Raw genomic sequence first — 12,701 nt, forward strand, 5'->3', positions numbered from 1 at the left:
CTAAGAAATTTTGAATATCATTATTGAATATCAAATATCACTCTTTGCTTGATAAAACTGTGTTATCTTCGCATTCTCCATGTGGAAACATCTGAATACACAATGTAGGAAAATCTTGCAATTTTTAATTCTATACAGTATAATTTAAATATAAATTCATAATAATAAGTGTCTGTTTTTCACTTGAATCATTTTTAACTATAGTCTCAAAAGTGTTTTCAAGTATTACTTATCTAGATGTTAAATTTCTCTGTGAGTTACCATTTGTCCATTCTGCAGATGAACTGACAGTTTGAGATAATTGAGAAAGTGAAAATCAGAATGAGAGGAAGGTAGTCAGAATCAGTTCACACAGTTGTTCACTAATATTTGTTGACTGCTTATTGTTGGCAAGGCACTGGGCATATAGCAGTGAATAAGACAGAACCCAGAACTCATGGAGCTTATTGTTTACTGAGTAAGAGAGACATTAAAAAACAATTATATGAAGCAATATTCACTTACAAACTGTGCTGTGTACCATGAAAAACAGATGAATGCTGCTGAGAGAAGTCTTAATGTGGACTTCACTTACATTGAGACTCGTCAGTGGAGGCTTCTCTGAAGGTATCACAGAATAAAGTACCTCAAAGAGGTGCCAAATTTATCTGAGTGAAGAATTGGAGTAGGGATATTCCAGTCTGGGAAAATCACGTATGGGAAGATGCTGAGGTGAGTTTTAGGAAAAGATTAATGTGACTAAAATACATGAAAGGTGGAGGCTAGTGCAAAATGAGGCAAGAGAGAGAGGCACGGCCATACCATGCAAGGCTCATGACTACCCTAAGAATTTTGTATTTTATCTTAAGTGCAAGGGGAAACCATGGGAGAATGTTGAGTAGAAAGTCACATGGTCATATTCGGGTCTTTTAAATATTACTCTGGCTGCTATGTAGAGAATGGATTGGAAGCAGGCAAGAGAGGAAATGGGTAGAATGGTTAGGAGCCTATGCTTGAAGCCCATGGGATAAAATGGTAGATTGGATTAGGGTGATGGTGATGATGATGATGATAGAACTGGAGAAAAGTGGATAGATTTAAGATTTATACTAGAGGTATACTGATAGGACATGATAATGAACAAGATTTAGGAGAGAATGAGGAAACAGGTGTCAAGAATAGCCTCTATCTTTTTGACACGGCAACTAGTTGGTTGATAATTAATCACGTCATTTAGTGGCATGGAGGAACCCTGGGGTTCCTGGTATTTCTGGTAGAGCTGAGAGGTGGAGATGAAGAGTTCAATTGTGAGAATAATTAATCCCACTTGTGTTCTAAGTATTCAACACATATTTTATAGTAAATAGCCATATTCCCTAGTCTTTTTGGTCCACTTCTTTTTTTAGGGAAGTTTTTACATAGGTTACAGAGTTCCTAGACCTAAGATGCTAGTTTCAATCAAGGATTCATAAAAAGAATAAGGAGAATTAACTATTTAAGCTAAAATATCTACTCTTTTAGACTTTTTGCCCCCAATTCCAAAATAATAATGTACTTAATTTCAAATTTAAAAATCTGGAAGAGAATAATCAGTCAAAAATGTAGCATTACAGGGCTTCCCTGGTGGCACAGTGGTTAAGAATCCACCTGCCAATGCAGGGGATGCAGGTTCAATACCTGGTCCAGGAAGATCCCACATGCCGCGGAGCAACTAAGTCCGTGTGCCACAACTACTGAGCCTGTGCTCTAGAGCCCGCGAGCCACAACTACTGAGCCCACATGCCACAGCTACTGAAGCCCATGCACCTAGAGCCTGTGCTCCACAACAAGAGAAGTTGCCGCAATGAGAGGCCCACACACCACAATGAAGAGTAGCCCCCGCTCACCGCAGCTAGAGAAAGCCCGCGCACAGCAGCGAAGACCCAATGCAGCCAAAACTAAATAAATAAATTTTAAAATAATTTTAAAAATTTAAAAGAAAAGTTAGCATTGGGACTAAATCTTCTGAAACATAATAGTCTGCGTCCCAGAACATACAGACCTGCAATCTTAGCCAATAAGATTTCAGGTGTTCTCCCTGGTATTGAATGCAAATTTGGGGGCCAATTTATGTTGCCTTCATCTCATTTAAAAGAGACCACCTGCTAGCTAATGTTCAGTGATTCACAGGCTGGAGCCACATGGTTGTGGGTATTTAGATCAGGAGGAAAGCAGGCCCAAGAAGGGATAGTGGGATAGAAGTCACAGAAGCCTCACAAGGGAGAATCCCCAAATCTACTCTTTTACTGAAAAAAAGGGTGGCCCAGTATTTTCATAATTTCCACATTAGAGTTGAGTTAAGTAGGATGATAGCTTATTTTAAAATGGAGGCAGGCCAGTAATGACAACAATAATAAACAACATTCATTGAATGTGTATCATGTTTCAGGAACTGCACTAAATGCTTTCTGTGTATTATATTATTTAATTTCCTCTGAACCTCATGAGGCTTAGAGGTCATAAATCATTCTCCAAAGGCCACACAGGTCGTAAATGCAAGAGTGAAACAGCCAGTTGTGTTTGACTCTAGGGGGGGAGTTTTCCGTCACTGTGCCACAGTGCACCAGCACACAAATAAAAGATGAGACTGAAAAACCTCAGTATTTCTTTAGTGTTAAAAGCTAAAAAGAAAAACACAAATTGTGTATACGATGGTTTGCAAATATTTGGGAATATTCCAAAATAAGGGAAATGTCTCTGCTGTTCTGGACGGTCCTTTTCTTACATAGTGTTCTGAAGAGACAGCTGACCACTTACAGGTATTTAAAACTACCTTGAGCTTTCTGTCAGCATAATTTCTCACAAATTTGGAGATATTTGAATTTTATAATGTAGTTCCTGTCGTTGTGAATTTCATTCTTGCTTCTTCATATACCCTTTTAAAAACTGATAATACGGGCTTCCCTGGTGGCACAGAGGTTGAGAGTCCGCCTGCCGATGCAGGGGACGCGGGTTCGTGCCCCGGTCCGGGAGGATCCCACATGCCGCAGAGCGGCTGGGCCCGTGAGCCATGGCCGCAGAGCCTGTGCGTCCGGAGCCTGTACTCCGTCCGCAACGGGAGAGGCCACAGCAGTGAGAGGCCCGCGTACTGCAAAACAACAACAAAAAACCTGATAACCCATAATTCTTCACAATTTTTCTTTAAATTTCTGTGATTGAAATTCATTTTCTGGGCTTCCCTGGTGGCGCAGTGGTTGAGAATCCGCCTGCGGATGCAGGGAACACGGGTTCGTGCCCCGGTCCGGGAAGATCCCACATGCCGCGGAGCGGCTGGGCCCGCGAGCCATGGCCGCTGGGCCTGTGCATCCGGAGCCTGTGCTCCGCAACGGGAGAGGCCACAGCAGTGAGAGGCCCGCGTACCACCAAAAAAAAAAAAAAAAAAAAAAAAGAAATTCATTTTCTTTCAATGCAGTTCCATTATCACTGCACCCCTATTCTTAAACCACTTTAGATGAATACTTCAATGACCTTTTCTAACACAAAGTGTGTGTTGTTAAGTAATTTTTAGTTGAAAAAAATTGCCTTAGAGTTTTTAAAAACAGAGCAGAAAGAAAGCAATGAGATATTTCAATTCACTTCGTGGTGACATTCTAAATGATCATAATAATTGCCTAGTTATGGTAATTTCTAACAAAGATGAAAATAAAATGAAGATGAAACTTCCCTCTCACCCTTCAGAAACACAAGTATAATCTACTCCACCCATTCTCTTCCTCATAGCAACAGTGTGGCATCTCACCTTTCCGACATCCTCAACTACAGCTGTCTGAGCTGAGTTTTGAATGATGAACAGTTTACAAGATAAGAGGCAAGGGGCATTCCAGTTGGGTGGACAATACGTACGGTGTACAGCAAAGACATGGAAGGAACCATCAGAAACTGGGGTGGGAAGGAGGAATGCTGACAGGAGATCGGCTATGTTAGGTTGGTTGTGAGCCTTTTATGCCGTATTGAAGGAGTCTGACAGATACTCAGGTACTGACAAACGACTGGCAAGCCTTGTTCCTTCTGCGTTCAAGTGCTCATACACTTCCTTCACCTCCTGTTATTTATGTTGAAAAACAAAGGTAGCCATGCCTTGTCCACTTCTTTCATATCCATATTTCTACAATTCAGTGCATTTAGCAGCTTAATACTATGGTTCTTTGTATGTGAAATTGCACTTTGGCGTGAAGACAAGCGATGACCAAGTCAGAGGAAGTCTATTTGGGTAGAACTTTTGAAGAATACAAAGCAGTGGAAAAATACAGATAGAAAAATGAAATATCATTCAGGAGAAAAAACACTTGTCTACTACTGACACCATGAGTGTTCTTTTAATTAAAGACATCTCATCTTTTATGCTAAAGAGACTTTCTCAGGAATAATGGACCATCTCAAGTGAAGAAGAATAATCACAATTATACAAAGTTTTCCCAAGTCCCCTCCAAAATAGTCTAGTTGTCACGTAGATTTATTTTCAGAATTTCCAGACTTGGTCAGGACCAAGTGAATAGAGGGAGTAGTGAGAGAGAGACAGAGAGACAGAGAGAGAGAGAGTAATTTTGAAATGATTTTTTTAAACTGGACTCATTTTATATACTAAAGCTGGATTTCAAATCAACTAAATTTCCAGATTGTTTGGCTCATTCAGTACCTTCTACTTTCACTAAAACCAGGGCTTTGGCTTCAAAGAAAATTGCTCTATAAAATTTGACCACATTTTCTAATCAAAAGTGTGTGCTTCTAACGAGGCAGGGAACATTGTCTGTTACTGGCCCTCTTGCTGAGGGAACAACAGAACCGTGGCAAACTTGGTAGAAACTGGGCTAGAGACAAAATAAAATCCTGTTAGCAAGCCTAGTGCACGCAGAATGTGTTCTGCCCTCTAAGAAATGCTGGTTTTATTTTGTGGGGAGTGCTGCGTGTTGTCTGTAGTGAGTGTTTGTCGTTTAACTTACTGAGATCGTGAGGATAGGTGAGTCACAGGTGACTGTGACAGGATGCACTGAATTCAGGCTCTTTCACATTATTCATTAAAAGCACTAGTCCTTTCCCATCACCTCTTAAACACACATGTATCGTCATCAAAACTGGTGGAGTGGCTATCAGGCCTCATGAAGTCTAGAAGTCTTAATGTTTATCACTTTACTTTTGCCATACAATTAAGTAATGATGGAGTGAAACAAATGTATTTATAGTACATGTGAAAATCCTGGGATAAAAATAGGATCCAGATAAATCTTCCCACATGCTAACTAACATTTGCTTGGCCTTAGGAGCATGGCATTCCTACTGACATGGGCTATGCGGTGGCCCCTCACCATTCGGGCGTCTACCCTGTACACCTTCAGCTGTACGAGGCCTGGAAGAAGGTTTGGAATATTAGAATCACCAGCACTGAAGAATATCCACACCTGAAACCAGCTAGATACCGGAGGGGCTTCATCCACAAAAACATCATGGTGAGCTTCCTCTGGTACGCGTAGGGTAGACCTCCTTCTGCCAGACTTAATTCCTCATTTGAAGAAAGAACAAAAGAGGAGAACTAAATATGAAAAGCTTAACAGGAGGAAAAGCTCCACGCAGCAGGAAACATATTTTTCATACCCAAGCAAAGGACGTTTTCATCAAAGTCACTTCTTTGCAATTCTTCAGATATAACTTGAAAATGGTTTTTACTGACATTATTGCTATTAAGCAGCCACTGACATTAAAATACTAAGGAAACATTACATCTAACTTGCAGATAATTTACAGACAGAAGCCATCATTTCTTCAAAAAGTTATTTAGCATGTAAAACTAACACCAGCTCTCTCTATATAAAGCATGCTGCTCTTGCCAAGGCTGTGTCCTCTTTACCATATCAGACTAAAAACAAAACAAAACAAAACTATTTACAACAAGAAGCCACACGCCCTGCATAATCATTAACAGATCATAATATAGAGTACAAATGAGAGAGGATGTTCATGAAGTCATTTCTATCCATTGTCGAATTCTCTCCAAAGCTTCTCTATTTTGTTGTGTGTTTTTACACTGGTGACAAATGTATACTGTCAAGATATATTATTACCTGATACTTTGTGAGACCTCTCAAAGTAATTAAATCCTATTTTTTTTCTGAAATCAGAAAATCTAAAGAGCCCTGGTGAAGTTAGGAGCAGGCCTCCTGATTTAGACACACACTGGGAAGGAACACCACACCCAACACTATGTGGTCAGGCACCAGAACACTGTCACCCTGTGTTTGAACAGATGTCCACCTCCTAGAATTAGGTGTAACTGACTTCTTTTCAGACAGTTTTCCGATGTCGGCAAAAATTACAGATTGGATAATGACATTTGTATTACTACAGATAGGATAATGAACTTGGATCAACTTCTACCTTAACTTTTCCCTCAATAAAGACTGTTGTAAATGCTATACGGGGACATAATGGCCACATTTTATCCCACCTGCCATTCCTCCTTACTGAAAATGAGCTCACTGTGCCTCAAGCTGCCAGTTTACTTGGGTTATATTATAATTTAAAAGTATGCCAGCACTCTGCTGTCATGTTTAAATCATATACAGTCTTAGTAGAATAATAAACTTAAGTCTCCAAGGACTTTATTCAATGGTGTTCTCTTTTGTTTCTGTTTCTCTCTGTAGTGCCAGAAAACTTGCTTGGATATGTCCCATGACATATGTTCATCTTTGTTTCTCCTGGAAACATATTTTACCTGTATTATAAATGCATGAATCTGGCAGCTATTAAAGGCTCTTAACAGATTTCCTGTTTTGAGGGAACTGTCCCTGAGGTTCCACTTATGGAGCAATCCGTGGAAACTCTGTTTGCTTTGTGGACCCTTGTATGAGAATTTCCTAGTGGGAAATGTTCCAAGTTGATATGTAGTTAGAGAGGACAGGCCTTGAAGTCATCCCAATAGAGTTGTAAGTGGAGACCACAATAGCCAATATGCCCTCCTAGGGAGAGGCTGCAAAGAAAAAAGAGCAGGGAACTGAGGAACAAATGTTACTTAGATCACACCCATACCCTGTTGTATGAATGAGGGAAACTGGGTTTTGATGGATCTATTCAACAAATCAAACTTATAAGGCCTTCAATGAAACTTATTATCTTCCCTTCAAACTAGCTATTGGTCCTGCTGTCCCTAATTCAGTTCTGCAATTTGAACATCACACCGACCCCCCATTTCCAGTCAGTCTCTACATTCCGTCAATAATTCCTTCATAATATTTTTAAATTTCACTTCCTTTCCCACAGCCTAATTCACTGCCTTGACTTTCATTTGTAAACCATGGTGCTGGTTTCTACTTCATTTATTTACAGCTTCTACCCACCACTCAACTGCAGTCCATCCCATGGAAAGTGCCAACCTTTGAACCCTAAAATGCTGCCTCATCTTGCCTTCCTGATTCCTTCCAGTTGTTTCCATACGCCTTAACTTGCTCTTCAGGGACCTGAAAACAATTTAAACTGTCTACCTTTCCATCTCCTGTTGTCCTGTAGCTAACACAGACTCACTGCAGACAAAAAGGTCTGCAGCAGTATCGCTGTGTCTATGCCTTTGTCATTCTTTCCACCTTGAAAGACCACTTTCTGATCACTCCCTACCTATTCCTATTCCCTTTATTCCTCAGTATCAAGTTCCATATCTTATATAATTTAGTGTAAAGCACCTCGGTGTATATATATATAGCAGCTCAATACTTAGGTCAGGCCTACACTGATCTTATTCTCCTCTGAATTCCTATAACACATCCTCTTGTAACCCCCATTAGGAACATAAAAGCTAGATTCAGGCCTTATGTACAGGATATTGGCTTTAGGTCCACTGGCTGAGATTCTTATGACTATGGCTTTCATAACCATCTCCTAGTTATTGTCAGGAGCTGTAAGGTTTCCAGGGGCTCATCAGTATCTCAAAGTTTGAATTTGATAGCGTTACACTCCCAGAAACAGTTCTAGAGAGCAGTTCACAGCAGAATGCCTACCACCTCTCTTATCCCTTCTCTAACACAAGAGAGCCGTTTCAAGGAACATGTTCAGTGTCCTGTAGCATTGGATTTAGGGATCAAGGCAATGGGGTCTGGCCCTCTTACACTCTGATGACCTCCTCAGCCTCCTTTGGCGGGCCACGGACCACCCTACCGTGACTCTCATCCTCTCAGCAAGTGTGACCCTCCCCAGAGTGGCAGGGTAAAGCCCGACACTTGCTCTTCCCTCTGTTCAAACTCAAATAATTTGAGAAATAAATGAAATTCAAATTTCTCTGCACTTCTCTCTCCCTTTTGCATAGAATCAGCTAGGCAATCAAATCCCAAAGTTGGCTCTGTATGTTGCCATAGTTTTTCAAGCAAGATATTCAAACTGAATCCTAAAAGCGATTCACAATCACGCACGTTAAAATGTAAAACTAACCTGGCGTTTAATTACATGTAGGCATTTCATTATTTAGCTTTGGGGTATTTCTCTTTATCCCAATATATCTTAAATCCTTCAAGAATATAAAGCCTGTATCTTTGTGTTCTCCCACCTGGACTTGCAAAGAATTTTGAGTTAGTATTTGTTAAATAAATAACTGCTATGTAAAATTTAATTTCCAGGAAATTACATGTCCATGAATTGTTAGGGGATATATTTGATTCAGTTAGAATACCTCTGCACTTCGTTCTTTTTTGTTGTTGATTCTGTGCATAACATTATGAGAATGCATAATGCTTTTAAACATAAACATCATCAGAGCTAATGCTCTGCAATTAAACTGAAGTTCTTGGAATGATTTCATCAAGATAAAATAGCTTCTAAGGATATAACTTTCACCAGTTTACCAAAACAAATAGGATAGATACAGTTTTGATTTACACTGAATATGTAGTTTATTGATTGAGCAGGGAATTATGTTTTCTAAGAAAACTTTCCAAGGACTAGATTGAAATTTATTAAATACGTATTCAGTATATTTCTAGGAGGTTGCAAAGCATGGGGATTCCTGTACAGGTAGTATTTTGAAAGCACTTACTGAACCAATTGTGCTTTAAGAATCAAGACAAAAAAAAGTGAAGATCAGTTTGCTTAGGACAGAGGACCTGCCTGTGTAAGATTCTATAAAACTTGTATCCCTCCAAAGTATACTAATTCATTTTCTGCTACTTCAAGGGTGTAATGACAAATACAGGTCATAAAGAAGTCATTATATAAAATTTAGCTAAAGTTTGTACCATCTTGCACAGCTTTTGTTCACCCCTTCTTTTATAATTGTACTGATATTTTACCAGGAAAGCTGTAAGAATTTGAAAAAAATCCTTATCACAAATATGTATAACTGAAGTAAATAATGGCTTTTATATACAAAGGATGAAAAGAAGACTTTTTACTGAGTGATGTTTTCATCATTTTGTTTCTGACACTTTATAAAAATTACTAACCAAATGCATCATCTCTTTCTTACTTTTGGAACTGGCAGGCTTCAGACTTAGACTTTGGGGCAATTACTACAACCTACAGTAGTCCTTTCAGAGTAGAACAGGAACTATGATTTGTGTCTCAAATATTTGTTCTAATTTAAAATGTCATTTCCTAAGAATCGCATTAAGTTAATAATTGACTTCATTTTCTAATGCATGTGTAGAATTTGATAGAAGTATTATCCTTAAAAATTGTACCTACTAGAATTACAATGTAGCACAGGCAAGTCCAATATTCTTAAAGTCTAATTTTTACTTTTTGTTTGTTTGTTTTATTTCTTAAGATGCTGGAACATACTAGGCTTCATAACAGAAGTAATGACTTGGAGATTTAAAATAGATAAGTGGCTAAAATAATTCAAAGTCTATCTTAGTTTTAACATATTTCTTCCACTCTCTTCAGTATTCCTGCTGTAGTGATGTCATCTCCACTTTCCCACATTGTGAAGAACTTTGGGGGTGTTAGTTAAGAGTTGAATAATGACACCAGCTTGTACATTATTTTCCATGAGGGAAAAAGCTAAGTTTCAACATATTAATTGGTTGAAAGGAAATTTTTTCCTTATCTGTTCATTCTTCCTTCAGGTTCTTCCAAGACAAACCTGTGGGCTTTTCACTCACACAATTTTCTATAAAGAATATCCAGGAGGTCCTAAAGAGCTGGACAAGAGTATCCAAGGAGGTGAACTTTTCTTCACTGTGGTCCTCAACCCAGTAAGTACTTTGAGTTATTCTCCAAATAAATAATGAAAAATGACAGGGCAAATGACAAAGAGGCCAGGGTTTTGGTAGTTATCAGCCAATCAAGATGAAGTTTCAGTTCTGAAACAGTAGTTAAAAACTAAATAGAACCACATCTAGTAATGGGGGCAAACTAATTCTACAAGTAGTAATGACGTGAGAAACTTACGGAAGAGCCAAGGAAGTGCTCTAGCAAACCCTCCTCTGCATTGGAAAGTGATCAGAATTCAGAGATTCTTGCTTTTATGCAGAGTAAGATTTTTCACCTGTAAAACTCTCCAATTCCCAAAGGGACCAGTTTTTCATTTAGGTGACTATTGTACTTTTTTCTTGTTTAAAATAAAAGTAGAAGCAAAAGGGGAGAGGAATTAGATAAGCAAATAGGGTCACTGTTGGAACGTTCACATTAGATCTTATCTTGCTGCATCTCAGGCCCGGGCAGAGCAGCCTGTTTTATAGGGCTACCCTTCTTCCTCCTTTACTTCTTAACACTAGGGTGCCAGCTCCCAAATGAACCATTTGTACTTATTTCTGCTTGAGGCCAGTGTTATAAAGTTGCATAGAAAACGAACTTACTGAAGTAAGGTGTATAAGGAAAAGAAGGGATTTTTATTTCCCTTCCGAAGATCATTGACATAAAAAAGTAAAGCTGTATTTATTTATAGTAAATTTGTCCCTGATGTTAGAAATATTCAAGATGGAAAAAAAATGTAATTTTCCAAATGTGAAAAAAGTTCTATCAGCATAAAAGTTAGATAAGAGAGGGATAAAGAGAATAAAATTTGAAAGACCCCTCTCTTGACCTTAATTTTACAGGTCTTGCAAGTAAAATTTCAGATATTTTTCATTATCTTCTGGTATTCAATAGCTATTTCTCAGCTCCTAGGAAATGAGATAGAAGTAAGAGTAACTCATCTTTGGGCAAAATCAACATGTCTATCCAAAAATCACCATAGTTTGAAGTTAATAAACTTCTTCATACCCCCCAAAATATAAATAATTCTGATTTATATATCAGAAATAATCTGGTTCTTCTAACTTTTCTATTCTTAACAAATGGAAGTATCTTTGGAATCATCTCATATGGTTTTGTTCTCTTTTTTTTTTTTATCAATTCAGCCAGTAATACACAGGCAAAAGAATTAAACTAATGCCTAATGATGAACTGAAAACTCAGTTAAAATATTCTTAATATGGTAACATTTTCATCAATAATTTTAAGACTCTTTAATCTATAATCTGTAAAATTCTGATGTTTTATATTTCCTTTCATCATAGAGCAACTGTGAACAAGTAATCATCTATTTGATTTTTTTAACCAATAGTTGCTTTGGCACTTAAGAAATTCCTGGTGGTATTGTAATTTCAAAACTTTCTAAACCAAATTAGTTTTATTGACCATGGAAGAAATTCAAAATTAAGATCATTCATGTTCAGTAGATTTACAATAAATATTATATTTTTTACTAATTAAAAACCAAAGTATTTTCTTAATTGAAAAAAGATCTTGTGGTAAAGCTTATGTTATTCTTGGATACTGATTTGGACTAAACTAACTGAACAAACTCTTTAAACGTTTAGTAAACTTTGCTACTTTTCAGGCCTTTATCAATAACATTTGGCAATTTTGTTTGCCTTGCTGAGGAGATCCACAGGGAATAAAGGGGAGAAAAAACTTCTTCACGAAACTTGTTCTTTTCTGATTCAGAAAACTTTCAGTAGACAGTTACTTTCAGATAAATGCTGGAATTCAAAATAAATGACAGATCTTGTTAGACACCATAAGACATGCAAGGAATCCAAATTAACTTCATCTGGCATGTGAACTATGATTTTTGGAAACAACTGTAGTTTCCTAGAGATTTGTGGTTAAGGAGCCCACTTCTAGGGCTTTCCTGGTGGCGCAGTGGTCGAGAGTCCGCCTGCCGATGCAGGGGACACGGGTTCGTGCCCCGGTCCGGGAAGATCCCACAGGCCGCGGAGCGGCTGGGCCCGTGAGCCATGGCCGCTGGGCCCGCGCGTCCGGAGCCTGTGCTCCGCAACGGGAGAGGCCACAACAGAGAGAGGCTCGCGTACCGCAAAAAAAAAAAAAAAAAAAAAAAAAAAAAAAGAGGAAGTATCATTTTCTGAGAATGCTGAATGAGTTTGCTGTTTACTTCAAAAAGGTAGATGTGCATTAGAAATATACATATGGCTTTTAAATATATTCAAATAGATTTGAATGAGTTGAAAATGAAAATATAAGCAGGATTTTATTTAATGTGCTTCTAAATTTTCTTCCTGTAGGTCAACATAATATCAGGGTATTCCAATAACTTTTACCAGTATTGTGGTGAGAGGTGGTTACAGTGAAGTACCTCTCAGAGTTAAACTAGAATAAATCACAGCAAAGATAAGTATGTTCCTTAAACAGAATAACTCTCCGGCCTGAAATGTTCTACTGTTACCAAAGTATTTTTCACTGCTAAAGAAAAAAGTGTCAACCTT

At 38.2% G+C, this 12,701-nt stretch overlaps 1 protein-coding gene across 8 annotated transcripts in view; it reads left to right on the top strand.

Annotated features, from left to right (window-relative positions):
- LOC131758531 (bifunctional heparan sulfate N-deacetylase/N-sulfotransferase 3) overlaps positions 1-12,701 on the top strand; it is a 162,058-nt gene that overhangs the window by 85,938 nt on the left and 63,419 nt on the right. For all 8 annotated transcript variants that reach the window (XM_067036567.1, XM_067036569.1, XM_067036574.1 and 5 more), the window contains 2 exons: positions 5,277-5,462; positions 10,059-10,187. In XM_067036567.1, coding sequence (XP_066892668.1) covers positions 5,277-5,462; positions 10,059-10,187 — 315 coding nt within the window. The remainder of the gene's footprint in view (positions 1-5,276; positions 5,463-10,058; positions 10,188-12,701) is intronic.

This window comes from Kogia breviceps, chromosome 6 (assembly GCF_026419965.1).
Source record: "Kogia breviceps isolate mKogBre1 chromosome 6, mKogBre1 haplotype 1, whole genome shotgun sequence".
NCBI lineage: Eukaryota > Metazoa > Chordata > Mammalia > Artiodactyla > Physeteridae > Kogia > Kogia breviceps.